Consider the following 16,002-nt stretch of genomic DNA (forward strand, 5'->3'; position numbering starts at 1 on the left):
CTAGATTGGACATGCAGTTGTGGACAAATTCAGTTTTAGACTTGCTGCTTCAAAGAGTGAGAACTCATAGCTGTATTATTTAAGTGGCTGTCCTGTATCTTTTTTCTGTTTTGCATGCGCTTTCCTTCTTTTCATAAGGTTCTAGCCTGAGCTAGTTTTCCTTGTTGTAAAGAAGTTGGATAGATTGTTAAGACATTACCTGAAAGGAAAATGGAATTTAATTTTACTGAGTTTATGTTAATGTGATGTACCAAGTGGCAGCTGGAATATATCAAAATGTGTATCTGTTGTTACAGGAATCAGGTACATTTACACTTTTTTAAACACTTCAGTAAGAATTTCTGGAAATAAAGTCATTATATTCATGACTGCTAATACACTTTCTTTTAGTGTGAACTTCAATGCAGCCACAACATATATCTAAAAAACTAAATCACAGTCTGTATAACCTTTCAGTTCTAACTAGCATTTCATATCCCAGTGTGAAAGCTGGGTTTCACACTGGGAAAGCTATGTGATTTAACAGAGCTCAGATGGATTTGCATGGAATCCTAACTAGCTTGTCAAATGCTATGTGCTGGGGCTAGATAGGAGCTGGAATGCATTTCATAACAGACGGCATCATGGACAATATAACTGTATTCTGGAGTACCATTAACTTAGCTCCCAAATGTATGTTTTATACATGACATATAAGTACAGTAACAGCTGCTTTCATAAATACTAACTGCTTTCTATAAATAGCCCGCACGTAAAATGGCTTGAATCCCTGTGGAAGACTATCTTATTAGTCTAATTGGCCACTGGATGTCAGTATCTTTCCACAGATATACATCTGCAAGCACATTTTTCAGGTTGCAGGAAGGTGGCTGTTAAAGATTATAATCTTTTGGTATTTGTTTTGTTTATAAACTCCTGATCTCAATTCCAGACCCTTTCTGTTCTAAGTGGTAATTCTGTAACAATAAAGATGGAGATCATGCGAGATGTAGTGAGTATATAGTGTTTACCTTGAAGCAACATGAGATGTTCTAGTAGGCAGAAGAAGTATAATCGCTAGTAGTGGCACTGTAAGCGATGAAGCAAATTTATTTTTTTACTGCATTTACAATCCTCATACCTGAGCTTCTTGCATAGTTCAATGATTGTGATGCCTCCAAAGTTAATAGCAATCAATGCTCACACTCATCTCAGGAGCTGATACTAAATTTGCTTTCCATAAGCACGTACAAAATTAGTTCAATGTCATTTGTTAATTTGTTAATTTTTTTTTTTTAAAGTCTAGTCATAATTGTAGCTGGGATTGTCACAGGTTAAAATATACCAGAAAACAAATTAAAAAATATCCCAAAGCAACGGGAGAGAGAGAGAGAGATCTAGCATGCATGAAAGCACTAGGAATCTTCTGCAACCTTGCAAACAAGCAAGCAAATTTTCAGTTCTACCAGTGACAGAAAAATCCAAAGGTTTCTCTGGTGTTTGTATCCACAAGGAGGTTTGGGGTGCGGGGAGTTGATATAAAAATATTATTGATAGATAATATATATCATATTAAACACCCTCTAATCTCCTTTTGATTTCAGTGACAGCAGTGCTCATTTGTGTACTCCTATGTATCTATCTATAGAATATTTTTATTTACACACACTCTCTCTTTGCTCTGACTGGCTAAAGGACACCAGTCTCATTAGGGCACAGATGTGCTGTACACATGCATTTGATTTGCTGAAAACAATGTAAATGTTCTAACAAAACCCAGTTTACTAAACTTAAGCAGCTCAAAATGTCTATGTTAAGGACAGGGACATAAGGGGCATGTTATACAGGAACATTAATGTCCTTTTATAAGTACCTCACTAGGCTCAGCATCTAGTCAGTCTGCCAGCAGGTGTGGTCAAAGATGTGGTATTTACAAAGCATTGTCTTGATGGAACTTCTTTGTGTTTTTTGTTGCATTTAAACACCAAATAAGAGAGAGTCCAAGGTACTTTTTCCATGAGGATTATTTTATGGGATAATGTTAAATGGGATAATGTGGATGGTGGATCAGCATGAAGACAAAATGGTGATTTGGGACATAAGACAAGAGGCAGAGTAACCTCCATGATAGAAGGCAACAGAAAAGAAAAGCCAAAAATAAGTGCTGATGTGGAGAAGAAAAAGAAGAAATAAGGTTTGAGGTGTAGGCCAGGGCAGGATTTATAAGGGAGCAGTCTGTTGAGTAAAAACAAAGAGTTTAAGAAAAAAAGAATCAGTCAGGTTTGATAAAGGAAATGACCTCATACATCAAATGACTTGCATCATTTTGAAAACAGCATTTTATGAAAAAGGTAGGACTCATAGGACTAGTGGCTGAAGGAGGTGTCTGGCTGTAGAAAAGTGACCCAAGTTGTTTCATAGTTAGAGTCTCACTGCTATTCCTATTGAAGTCAGTCAGTAGCAGCCAAATTAGAAGCTGGTAGTGTTATCAGCTCCTGCATTATCTTGCACTGTAGGGAAACAGATTCTTTTAGAAGAAAATATCCTCTACCATTGTAGGTCTCACTGAAAAATGTTAAAAAAATAACGCTTAGGTAAATTTTCTGTATTGAGGGCCAGATCCTTACAGCCAAATTTGCTGTATTGAGGGTGGGGTCCCCATCACATGCTTAGGTGAGTATGTAGCCATGAAACTTCAGTTTTGGGGACTCAGCATAGCCCACAATTGCCTACTGGATATATTCTTCCTCAGCTGCCTGGGGAGACTAGTCACCCAGGTGAATGTGTAATTGCAGGACAACACAAAGCTTTATTCGGAGATAAACCACAATTAGACGTTTGAGGAGGAAAGTCCTCCTACCTATTAGCTATCCTAATTGTATATCCTAATATCCTAATGATGGGTGCAATTGCTCAGTCAGCAGGGAACATGAATTCTAGGCTCCCCAGTGATTTGCTCCTGTATTTCCCAGCAAACTCCCTGCACCATCAGGCTTAGGTATTGCACAAAGTACTCTCCATCTCTTCTCTTGAAGCTGGCTCACTGAGCAGACCAAAGAGGGAGCTATGTAGAATGAAAATGAAAAGAATGTAGCAGCAAATATGTGGCTCATTGAAATATATGCAGCCATATAAAAGTGGGGGCAGCCTGGATCCCTGCTCCCAGTAAGGCAGAAGATTTTTCCTTATGCTGTTTATCTGTTTTATTCCAGGACAATTAAATACAAGGTGCAGTAGACCAGCTTCCAGGCTTGGATGCTTTGAGAGTGCTCTTATACAGTTATATTCAAGCCTGGTGGGAAGCAGGAGCAGAGGCTGAAATCCACTTGGGATGAACTGGGAGGGAGGGGAGGAAGAAGTGTCTATAACCCAGCTCCCCTGATTCCAGGACAAATGCTTTAGTTTCTAGGCTATTGGGATAAAAGCTGTATTGAGCCACTGTCATAATTTCATTTCTTCACACAAGCAAAGCAGAAATGGGAGAGGGTAATAGAAATAGTCCCAAATAGCATGAGTGCAAAAAACAGCTATGGACCCACCACTTGGCCCTTTATTCAATATGTTATCCAGAAGAATTTTAAATTTTCTGAACAAACATCATTTGAATTCAAATGTATTAATTGCTTAAACAAGTTGGCTGATTAATTGATAGGGTTCTTGGGTTTTTTGTTACTCTCTGCTTCCACAGCTACAAGAGCTCACACTCATAAGAGGAGAGAAGATGGGAAGAACATTTCCTTCTCTCATTCAGTTTGTTCATGGATATTTTAATTCTTGCCAAACTTGGGTTTATTTGGTTTTTACTTATCTTAAAGTTGGGTTTTTGTAACCTTACTTTTCTAGTTAACAGGTTCTCTTTCTTTCCTCTGGGAAAGAAAGGGGACAGGGCAAAGCAGTAGTTTTAACTAATTATTGTTTTTTTGTGTCATTTCAAAATAAACAATGGTAGTCATTCATTTTTAGAGAGCATCATGGAAATATTATGCAGCCCTCTGTCAAGGATAACAGTGGTAGCCATGGCTCTCCAATCAGTGGGAAGTTGGAAGGCATCTTTTTTAGCTGCAACACTGAGTTTAACACTGGAAAGCCACCACAAGATTCACCTTATGGACGATACAGATTTGAGATCATAGCTGAAAAACTTTTCAACCCTAACACTAATTTATACTTTGGAGACTTCTACTGCATGTACACAGCCTATCACTATGTCATTCTTGTTATTGCCCCGGTTGGATCACCAGGAGATGAATTCTGTAAGCAGCGCCTTCCTCAGCTAAATATAAAGGATAATAAATTTCTGACCTGCACTGAAGAAGATGGCATCATGGTTTACCACCATGCCCAGGATGTTATTTTGGAAGTAATTTACACTGATCCCGTGGATCTATCCCTTGGCACGGTTGCAGAAATTACTGGCCATCAGCTAATGAGCTTGTCTACTGCAAATGCAAAGAAAGATCCCAGCTGCAAGACCTGCAACATCAGTGTTGGACGTTAATTACTTCCCTGTTATTTAGGAGCCTTTGAACCTCTGTTGTCCATTTCCATAGTCAGATGTTCTCTTCAGAAGCATGTACATGCCGCTGTCACCAGAAGCAAACACAAGTTTTCAAATTCTTTAATAGCATTTTTAATATTTCTTTTCTCCCTCCTTCCCCTTCATCCCCAAATGCTTTAAACTATTAAGAGTCCTGATTTTCTTCTTGGCAACTGTTTATATCTAGATGCTGCAATAATTTTTTTTTGTTTGTTTCTTGCCAAACATAACAAAATCCTATATAAACTGCTTTAACAAAATAAAAATAATGGCTTATAAATAGTGTTTATATATGCATTCATTTTAATCTACTGAACAAATACTGGGATAACTGCAGATAGCATGAGAGGTTGTAATTGCAGCATGATTAAATCTCAAAACCTAGAAATATCAGCACTTCCAACTTGTTGTTTGACAGTATTATTTATGTTATTTATATTAGCTAACTGGAAACAAAAACATGTTTCAACATAATAAATATAATAGAAAAATATTTTATTTGTATTGATGTATAAAATGTTATACAATCATATAGAATATATAGATTACATTTTAATAGCAATTGTATACGTCATGAAACCGTTTTCTCTTATCAAAGACGTGGTTTGTAAACTTCAAATAATTGTGTATCTGTTCCTGTTGCTCTTAAATGACTTTAATTAAAACAGATTTATGAAGATCATTCTGATTAATAAAAGTTAAGTTATAAATCAAGTCAATACACTGAAACAGCAAATATCACAGAAATAAAAACAACACTTGTCCTTTTCCTCCAAACTATTTTAAAATGTGTACTTCTTTAAAATCATGCTGAACCATTACATACAATAAAGTACAAACATGATTGTTATATATTAGGCTGTAAAAAAAAAATGTTCCTTTTCTCATTAAGATAGAAAACAGGTGCTGTGTGTTAATACAAAATGGCAATTTAAATGAAACACTAAATATGATGCAACATAACCTAATTTTTCAGTTTTCCATAATTAGGTTAAATATGTCCCAGAACTAGTACAGTATCTTTCTATTACAAATAAGTATCCTGTACTTGTCTCCTCTCAAGATGCAAGGAACTGGTTACTTGCTTTCTAGAGCTTCCAAGATGCTCAGCTTCTCACAGTAAATATAGATCACGCTGTACCTTCAGGATGTACAGAAAAGCCTTAAATGTAGGAAAAATGGCAGCACTCACATTGTGGCCTCGTGTAAGTTAGACAGAGACAGGGCTGTTTGCTGGAATGCCTTCTTTTCATCCAAGGGTAAAATAACTGCAGGCTCATTTTCCTCATGTGAAAAACATAGATGCTTCTCAACAGGAAAGCAAGATGCTGAGCTGGATCATGGTTCCTGGTTGCCTTGAGAATGGTCTTCAGCTGAATCTTCTTCCTCCTGCTTGTAATATGTAATGTCATTATCAAAATAACCACCTGCACTATATCTTTTAAAATTAATGGGATGATCAAAGTAATTAATTCGATTCTTACCAGGTATATCTTTACTAAAATGAGTCACAAGTATAAAAAATAACAGCTAAAAATGTCTTGACGTTTTCTTACAAACTCTTGAAAGCATTATGTTATAAGGTAGCTTTCAACATGAATCTGACTTCTTTAGGTAGTTGTAACAATTAATTTATCACCACTGGTTAGTCATTTGAGTAAAAACTTGCACCAGTACATCTTTAAACAAAAAAGGCTTGATCACAATCCTTCACCCCCTCCTTCTCTTGTAGTCTCACTGAAATCAACAATATTATGCAAGTGAGTAGTGTGGCATGGCTGTCCTTCACAAAATTCTGCAAATAAGGAACCTGAACCATCTAGCACTAATAATAGGCTTCATAAATTAAAGCTGTATTATGTATAAAATCATTGTTTCAAAGTTATTTGTAGAGTTAAAAATGTTAACAACCAAAGCAGAATGACAATGACACCAAAATACAAATCCCTGCCCTCCACACACGCACACACTTTTACTTGTTGTTTGTAGCTAAAAAAAAAGGGTGAGCAATTGCTCATTACAAATATATGCAAGGACATTTTACAATCATTCAGAAACAAAACATTTATTACAAAGTTAAAGCCGTCTTTTCCAATGTCATCTAAGAAGCTTATTGCCATGGCAATAAATCACCTGTCTTATCAGGTATAAGACTATACCTGCCTGAATTATTAAACACAGACACCAGGACTCAGAAATTAGTATTTTCTTTGAGGTGTGAGGAGTAATTTACAAAGGCCTAGTATCTGCTAACTTTGGTCATATGCAGTGATGTCTCGCTCTACAAGAAGTACCACTGAAATACATGGAGAAAATGCATACAAAAAATGCTACACAAGTATCAGTGAATATAGCAGAATCTGGACCAGTTTTTCTATAACAATAATTATAAATGTATGTCACACATTGCTCAGTGTGCAACAACCGGAAATTGCAACAATGTGCAACAACCGGAAACAACACACAAATGCTCAGTACAACAACTGGAACCAGAAATGTGGAAAGGAAGAGAAAGGCAAGCTGGGGATTTACTTTACTATGATGATACATTAATACAATATTAATTAAACCTCAAGGTGTCACAGCGTTTATGAAAGTATTTTTAACAAAAAACTATACTGTATATACTTGAGTCTAAGATGACACCTAATAATTAGATTCTATATATGGAAAATTTATAAATTTGTTATAATTTTCCAGGTACTGAATCTAATTCTTGGAAATTTGTCTTGAATTTGTCCCCTTCCCACTGCTACAGAAATAAATAAATAAATCTAAGGGACCAGGTAGCCCCTTTGCCCTTTGCACCCCCTGAATTTTTCCCGCTGCAGCCCCCTTCTTCCTCTCCTTACTGTAAGAACCTGTTCTCCCTAAGCAAATTTGAAAAGACTGCCCTCAGAGATACTTGTAATTTGCATGTAGTATCCAGAAACTGCTCATCCAAAATTAGTATATTTTTACTTTTTTGAAACTGCTGCAAATTTTAGCACTGATACTCCATAAACACACTTTTAAGCAGCATGTTTGTACCTACTTATACATACTACGCATGGTATTATTCCAAAGTGAAAAGGCCATATACCATATAATTTACCATATAATTCATTGGGCTAGGCCCCAGGAAAGTCAACAGCATTTCAAGACATGCTGATCCCACAGTTGAACACTGTTCCGTATCTGTGTGAACCCCATATACAAAGGATCTATGTGCTAATTAGTCCTTCTCTCATGACGGGGATTCAGGGTGAAGCATTTGATGATATTTGCTAGACTTTTAATTTAAAGCTGGTGAAGGACTAATTGGAAATGGAAAAGGAAGGTGCAGCTCATCTGTGGGAGTAAAGAAGTAAAAATGTATTCAGTGTAGTGGCTCACCATGATCTGAAAAAGTGTCAGTGCTGATGAGAACTGCATGCAATGGATAATATCATATATCTTATTCAGATGGGCTGCATAATTTAAATCTTGCGGTAGAATTCCATCAATATTTTCTTGGTCTCTTTTGCCAAGATGAAGCTGAAAGCCTGATCAATGCTTTAACTCAAGGTATTAATGTCAGGGTATAAGGAATAGAGGAAAGAAACCCAAAGCTTAAAATAATAGTAGTGGTGGCAAATAACCAGGAGGTGGAAAGTGAAATGGAAAGGTAGAGCAGCAGAAAAAGAAAGACAGTGAAGAAGATGGAAACAACAGTAGAAATAGCAACAATGAGAGAAGCAGCAGCAAAACAGGTGACAGGGAGTAGAACAAGGCCAGAGGGAAGATAGGAGCAGTGGAGAATGGAAGATAGATTAAGATCAGGATGAGGTACATCAGCTGAGAGGCAAAAGCAGCAGAAGTGTAACAGAATGCTGGCCCATCTGGAACAGCATGGTGGGAAGACATGGAAGTTGAACTGATAGATGTCAGGGAGGATCAGAGACTGCAAATAAAAATATCAACCAATGCAGATGGGAACAATGAATACCAAGGGATGCAGATGGAAGCAATCAACAAATATGAATACATACATAAGGTACTGTCTGAGATATTGGAGTTGGAGGAAAAACATCTCACCAGCCTGATTCAAACAAAAGATTTAGAGTTTACTTACTGGAACAGTTAAGAGTAGGAAAAATTTTGGAAGAAACATGCAGAAGAATGTAGAAAGGAGGAATTAATAGAGTAAATTTTATAGCAGGAAACCTGAAACTGAGGGGAATGAGTCAGAATCAGAGCCAGAGAACAGGTTCCTGCCTTTAACTCCTTTTGGCTCCAGCCCAGAATGGTGAGATAGAGGTGGGAAGTGGTGGGGAGGCCGGAAAATGGAAGTCTTTTTGAATACAAGGGCAGTCAGGCAGCTTGCAAAAGTGACAGACATGGAGGAGTCCACCACAGTGAGCAGCAGCTCTGGCGCACCTTAAAGGACAGTCATACTCTTTTTAAAATAAGCACAACACCACTGATTATAGCATCAGGGACAAATGAGGGACAAATGAAAAAGCAGCTGGAGGCGCACTACTATTCAAGAATTCAGAGGTGAGAGTAAAGCAGGAGGAAGACATTATCAGACTGTAGTTAATGATATTATCAGGCAGGTAAGTAGCATTAGAAGCTTTCAATGTATATGTACCACCAGAGTGAGAGGGGAGGAAGGCTCTGCTTAGAAAGCTAGCAGTTTACCCAGTTGGAGGGAGTCTGTGGATAATAATGGCAGACTTCAATGAAATAATAGAAGCGGGTGACAGTACAGAGGAAGGGGGAGATGAAACAGTTCATCCAGATTATAATAGAAGAGTCACTAAGAGATGTGTGGGAAGGAGAGAAAGTTTTCACTAGAACATACCCAAGTGAAAAGAAACAATCAAGAACTTACTTTGTGTTTGCATCCAAAGAAATAGACATAAGAAAGAAACTGTAATTGTGGCATTTAGTGATCACCAGATGCTGAAGATGGAACTGAACCCCACAAAAAAAATGGGAGCGTGGAAGTCAGAGGTGGACTTTTGATGGAAAGTGTGCTAACGCATACATCAGAGTATTGAAAAATGATAGGGGCTAAGTTAAATAGATTGAGAAGCACCAGAGTTGGAGTGGGGAACTGGGGAGACTTGGAGAAGTTGGGCCTTCAAATAAGAAAGAGTGCTAAGAATCCCAAAGGGCATTGAAGAGAAATACAGCATGGGAAAAGGTGACTGCAAGGATATAGCAAATACTTTTGTTACGGGTTGGAAGGACACTGTCCTTTGCCAGAAATGTGGTAGCTATGAAGGCTGTGCCACCGCTGTTCATTCCATACAAAGGAATTGTATTCCCACCAACGTGGCAGCAGATAGCAAAAGTACAGAGGGAATCTGGAATGCCAAGGACTCTGGTTGATTAGAGCTGAACTGTACAAAGCAAGAGTGATGGAGGGATGGGTGGATTTTTTTCAGACCTGGGATTTTTTTTTCTCTATGTGAAATATGCAGGTGTAGTATGCAAGGGTGAGGGGAAAACACCACAGATTACTCAATTTCAAGCAACTGCATATATCAGACCTCTTTGAAGAGTCCATGTGTGTGGCAACTGCTGATTCATTATGTCAGGATGGAAGGGTTCATGCAGGAATAAAATAGGGAATACAATAGGCTGGAGGTCCAGAAGGACCATAAGAAATTGATGAAAGTGGTAAGGAAGAGCTGGTGGGAAACTTTGCAGAAAGACAAGTGAAGATGGTATGGGGACCAGTGGTGGATAAGCAACAAAAAGAGGCAATATGTTGTTTTGGTTTGGGTTTTTTTTTTATGTTGACCTAGTGTGGATGGTTGTAAGACTTATCTTGCTGGTGAGAGGTGAAGCATAAATGCGGCTTGATGAGTGCATCAAGCCCAAGGAAAAGTTGCACTGAACATATGGTGGGACATATATTTTAGGAGTTTACATGTGCAATGGCAGTGTGGAAAAGGATCTACCACTTTCTGAGTGTCACAAAATAAACCTGTTGTTAGAACAGGAGTGGTATGATATGGACTCATGTCAAAAGGACCAAAGGAAATGTTACTAAGGACTTTATTAGCATGTGTTAAAACTAGTTTATGGAAAGTAAGAAACCTCTGGGTTTTTAGGGGGTTGGCTTTCTCTAGGGCTGCATACAACATTGATCAAGACAGAGAAGAAGTGGAGGAAAAAGGACTGGGCACACTTACATAGTTGTTTCAATGAATGCACAGAGATGACTGATGGGAGGGGCAGGTGGTTACTGAGGTTTTTCATGGGGTTCTATATGAAGAAAAAGAGTTCTGTAAGGGTCTTTTGTGGAAAGCTGATGTATGTTGTTTAAAAATATAGTTGTATTTTTGTGTGTGTGTAAATGTAGCTGTTTTTGCCATACGAAGTTTTGGTAAAAGAAAGGTGCTCAATATGTGAAGCTTGATAAGTAGAGAATGATGTGTCTTTTTAATAAAATTTGTTAATAAGAAAAAAGATTCCCATCAGTATGTTTGCCCCATATGAGCCATGTATTTTATAGTCATGCTCAGTGTTGGCTGCATTTGATGAAGTTCATAGTTGGTTTCCATTACTGAGCAAATGCTGCTTTTGTCAAGCAATGCATTTAATGCGGTTACCATGAGAATATATATTAAAAAAAAATCATCTTGTATTTAAGTAAATGCAGTAATATGGAAAATGGTATTTTTGCAGAACAGATATATACCAAATATACTGAAGTTGTCATGAGAACACAGAACTGGAAGGGGCCTCCTGCATTTGTAGGCAAATATTTATACAATGATTCCACAAACTACACAACCACAAAGCACAAAATCAGACACAAGAATACCCTACAACATACCTGCTTCTGTAAGAACGGGGAAGTAGCTCCTTGTGTTGTATATTTATTGAGCTGTCAGGGTTAAAAGCTGAATACCATCACAACCATTTAAACTTCTGGATTCAGAAACTGATGGACTATATAATTGCCCCATTTCTGGGTTGAAGCGAGTAGCTTTTTTAGCTATTTTTTTGAAGTATCAACTTCATGCTGTCAATATGCTCTTCATAAGCAATATAAGCATAAGGTCACAACACACCAAAATCAGTATTTATCATAGTATCTTTACCAAGCCATTACTTAGTTCTGACTTATGATAGTTGTAATCAAAGATGGTATAACAAGAAGTTTCTTAATAATTCTGTATCTGTCATACAGAAGCTTCATAAGACTCTTCTGTTCTTTTGCTACTGGAAAAATAAGAAAGTATATTTTTCTCAGAAACAAAAATTTTGTTCTATAATATATGAGCTACATTTATTTGCACCTGGAGTTCAGAAGTGAACTTGGCTTTGAGTATATTCTTTCACTTGGTATCATTTAAGTACACTAGCATAATTCATGGATAGAGTGTACATTCTGAAAAAAGTGCAGTCCTTGTTAGGTAGTGAAAAATGTACAAAGTTTCCTCAAATCATTTATTCTGGAAAAACAGTGATGCTGTTACATTTCACATTCTGTGAGTGCCAATGTAGGTATGAGTTTTCTGTTTCTTCTATATTTAATGTGAGTGCCAGGAACATCTATTTTAGAAAGAATACGTTTTTAGTTAGGGTGATGCAGGGTCCAATTTAATCAAAAGTGTCCTGTCCAAATCTTTGCAAAAGGCCAACTGATGGCTTGAAAAGAAAAGACTGGCTAGCATTGAAGCCCAAAAGGTGGGATATGGGGGATGGAGGACCAACAACCACTGTTCTTAATGATACATTGTCAGTAAGGAATCACCTGCAAATGAGTTCATCACCTCTCTGTACTTCACAATTCCCTATTCTCAAAACTTTCAGTCTCAGTCACTAATAACTGTACTGCCTGTGGGAATTCCTATTACTCTGCTGTATGTACACAAATGCAGATAACTGGAAAGACATGGACTGCCTGAAGTCATGGGCAAGATTTGTTTAGAAGTGGTATATTATCTGGGCATGGGGAGCAAGGAGTAGGTTAGAGCAATTCTACTAGATGCCGTAACCTACGTATTTAATTTAATCCAAGTACAGAGCATATCAAACACATCCGGTACCGTATCAACATTCCCCCCGCCCAGATGGCCCACCTTAATAGTGGAAGACTGATGCTGCTTCTATGCCCAATCTTCACTTTTAATTTGGTTGCAGCAGTCAGGCTTTTTAGTCAGGGCCATCTTAAGGACATTAACGTATACTGGGGACCTCTACACTTTAAATCATAAGGCCTTTATCCCAGCAATTGCCCTTGAGAGCACATGCAGATGCCATCACCATTTGGTGCAAGCACATATTTAAATTATGGTTGATCATGGGCTATTGCTTTGGATGTATCTATTTTGTGCATTAATGTTTGTGTTCTCTCTAGGGCCACAAGTCCCACATGGCTTGTTTTATGATTGACTGGTACACCTTGGAGCTTGGACCTGTGCCCTAAGTATGGGCCTCTGCCTTAAAATAGCACTACTTCTAGACCAGCATGGAATTGTCAGCTATCGAGACATGACTTCTGTTGAAGACAGATACATTTAGTACTTTTCATCTATTGAGTTGCTTTTTAGGGGAGCTTGAAAGAACCTGTTGAGACATGTGGTCTCTTTGAGCTTCTCTTTGAGCAGGTGCTGTCAGTAATACATGAGACCCCCAAAAAGTCAGTAGCTTAAACTCATTGCTTCCCAATGTTCCACCTTGAGGGCATTCTGGTTCACACAGATTAGCCCTTCAGAGACTTAGATAACTGAGGCACAGAAGTCACAGGCTTTCTAAAAGTTCCCAAATCTTACTCTTTCAAGTGACACACAGATCTGGAAAAAACAGTGACATATCTGACCTAATCTCCCTGCCTCATGTTCCTTTCTAATGGTGAGATGCTTTTACCTTAGATCAGAGTTTTCTAAGGTATTCAGCATTTTTTCTGTCTGATACATATGTTCTCAGAATCATGGACTCTCTCTCTCTCCCTCCCCCCTCTGAGGCTAATTGTCTTCTTTCACAGCTGGTTCATTAATTAAAAACAACCTAGCTGCTCATAAACTATGCCTCTTTATATCCCAGCCCATATGAGCTGGTGTTTCCTACCTACATTACCATGCTGCACTCATAGTGGGCACGCTGATTCACAAGTGCTGGATTCTGATGGAACTTTCTATCCATCTATGTTTTGCTCTGATTTTGGCAAGACAGCCAAGAAGTGAAGTACAGAAAAGTCCGAAGTGATGTATGGGAAACTGAGAGATTTGGTACATAGATGTTCTGTACCTCCAGGCGATAGTGCCCAGGTGAGTGCACAGCAGGGAGGGAAGTTACAGCAGCTTGACCTTTGGCATTCACACCCAGGAGAGCTTGTGGAAACTGCTAAATGGATTTTGATGCAGAGGGTTGGCAGGTTTGAACCAAAGGGTGATTCTGTTGGCTGGGTCAAGACCTAGCTTTAGAGTTACAGAGCCTTCTGAGTTTTTCCTTCCTGCCAGCACCTGTGTTTTTTCCAGCTTCTGGTACAGTCCACTCCTTCCAACTCATCCACTTCTTACTTTCCCTTAACTCCAGAAAGGATGGGAAAAACTAATTTTATCTAGGCAGCAGTAACTACTACTCCTCCCTCAAGTAAGATCTTGTTTAGGTACTACTAACCTTTAATAATAACTTGTCCAAGGACCGATTCAAGGTTTTTTTGATGATATCTTCAACAACAATCTTACTTCTGCCATATTTCCTAGACCATCATAACTAAAACAACATTTCAAGCCTACTTTCCATAGACATGCTGGTACGTGCTTAGCACAAGGATCGTGAGAGAGGCTACTAAAATACAGTGAAAAGGTTTAAAAAGAAGAACCAAAAATTCAAAAGTTGTATGGAGATATTAATCAAATCATCACATCTGTTATGGGCCAGGTTTTCAGACAAGGTGACTCTTCGTCTACATACAGTTTTGGAACTGACAGAAACATACACAAGGGCATTAATACATCTCTACACCAAAGGCTGATAAAATAGTAATAGAAAGATGTGTTAGCTACCTGTTTTGGAGTATCAGAAACAAGCAATAATTTGGCCCAAAAATGTGTATGGTTCAGAGAGAATGTTGAGACACTTCTTAACATCCAGTGCATTATTTTCAAAGATTTTCCATAAAGGTTAAGTGCAGATTTACTACATACAGCAAATACAAAACAAGCCAAAAGTTCACTCTACTTCCAGCTGCATTCATTTAGTCATACTTTAAGGGCTATGTATGACCTTTTTATAGGCTCAAAAGTTCAAACAAACAAACCCAACCAACTGCCCTTCAGGACTTTAGAACTGAATGGACAAAAAAAAAATATAAATCAGAGTAATTCCATTAAAATGAATCCCTTAAATATATATTCAAAATTATGCTATTGATATCTCGTTCTAGCTCTGAGCCATACAATTAGATGTCTTTATGTCTAGATTGCAACTGGAGAAGAAACTGTGGTGGGTTACATATGCCTAACAAGTTCTAATATAACCTATGAACTATCAGCAGTGAAAACCACAGCAGTATAGCTCCTCTGGCCAAGGATGTACCCCATGGTCTTGGCCAGACTTATGGCTGAGGGTACACCAGCTAGCTAGTTAAAGCTATCTTGACCATTTCAGGACTGGACAAGAGCCAATGTTGTGCCCATCCACAAGAAGGGAGGAGAGAGTAACCGGCTAATTTCAGGCCAACCAGCCTAACATCCATCCTAGGGAAAATCCTGGAAAAGTTCATCAAGGAGTCTATCTGCAATAAACTTCCAACGTGGCTTCATTGCGGGCAGGTCTTGCCTTACCAACTTCATCTCCTTCTATAACCAAGTAACTTGTCACCTAGACATGAAACAGCAGGTTGACATTGTTTACCTTGACTTCCAAAAAGCCTCTGATTTACTAGCCCACAATGTCCTTGCGAGAAAATTAGAGGTTTGTGGGCTTAACTCTAAAACAGTCAGGTAGGTGAGAGACTGCTGCAGGATAGAGCCCAGATCCATGTCATCCTAGCAAGAAGTGGGCAGCGGTGTCCTGCAGCTATCAGTGCTTGGTCCAGTATTATTCAACATTTTTATTAATGATTTGGATGTGAGGGTGAAGAGCTCACTGGCCATGTTAGCAGATCACACCAAGTTAAGGTGGAGTGTGGTCACACTTGAAGATAGGTTATGGATACAGATGGATGTAGACAGGCTAGCAAGTTGGCACATCGGAATGTGATAAAGTTCAATGTCAAGAAATGTAAAGTGCTCCACCTTAGGACGAGCACCCCCCACCACACCTACAGGTTTGGCAGCACCAAACTGACTAGCACCACGAATGCAAGGGACCTGGGGCTAATAATAGACAACAGTATGAATATGAGCTGGCACAGAATCCTTAACCATTTAATATATCAGCAAATTTGTCAGAGATGTTTCTTCAGCAGTTTCTTTGTTGTGCCATTCTTGATGTTGCTCTCATTTTGAAAAGGAAATTTGTCTCCATCTTCCTTAAGACATCAAGTTCTTACA

At 38.4% G+C, this 16,002-nt stretch overlaps 1 protein-coding gene across 4 annotated transcripts in view; it reads left to right on the plus strand.

Annotated features, from left to right (window-relative positions):
- LOC109324289 (phytanoyl-CoA hydroxylase-interacting protein-like) overlaps positions 1-5,288 on the plus strand; it is a 79,796-nt gene extending 74,508 nt beyond the window's left edge. For all 4 annotated transcript variants that reach the window (XM_019556272.1, XM_019556273.1, XM_019556270.1 and 1 more), the window contains one exon: positions 3,943-5,288. In XM_019556272.1, the coding sequence (XP_019411817.1) occupies positions 3,943-4,477 (535 nt within the window). In that variant the 3' untranslated portion in view covers positions 4,478-5,288. The remainder of the gene's footprint in view (positions 1-3,942) is intronic.
- The last annotated feature ends 10,714 nt before the right edge of the window (positions 5,289-16,002 follow it).

Source organism: Crocodylus porosus, unplaced genomic scaffold (genome assembly GCF_001723895.1).
Source record: "Crocodylus porosus isolate Cpor-Errol unplaced genomic scaffold, CroPor_comp1, whole genome shotgun sequence".
Taxonomy (NCBI): Eukaryota; Metazoa; Chordata; order Crocodylia; family Crocodylidae; genus Crocodylus; species Crocodylus porosus.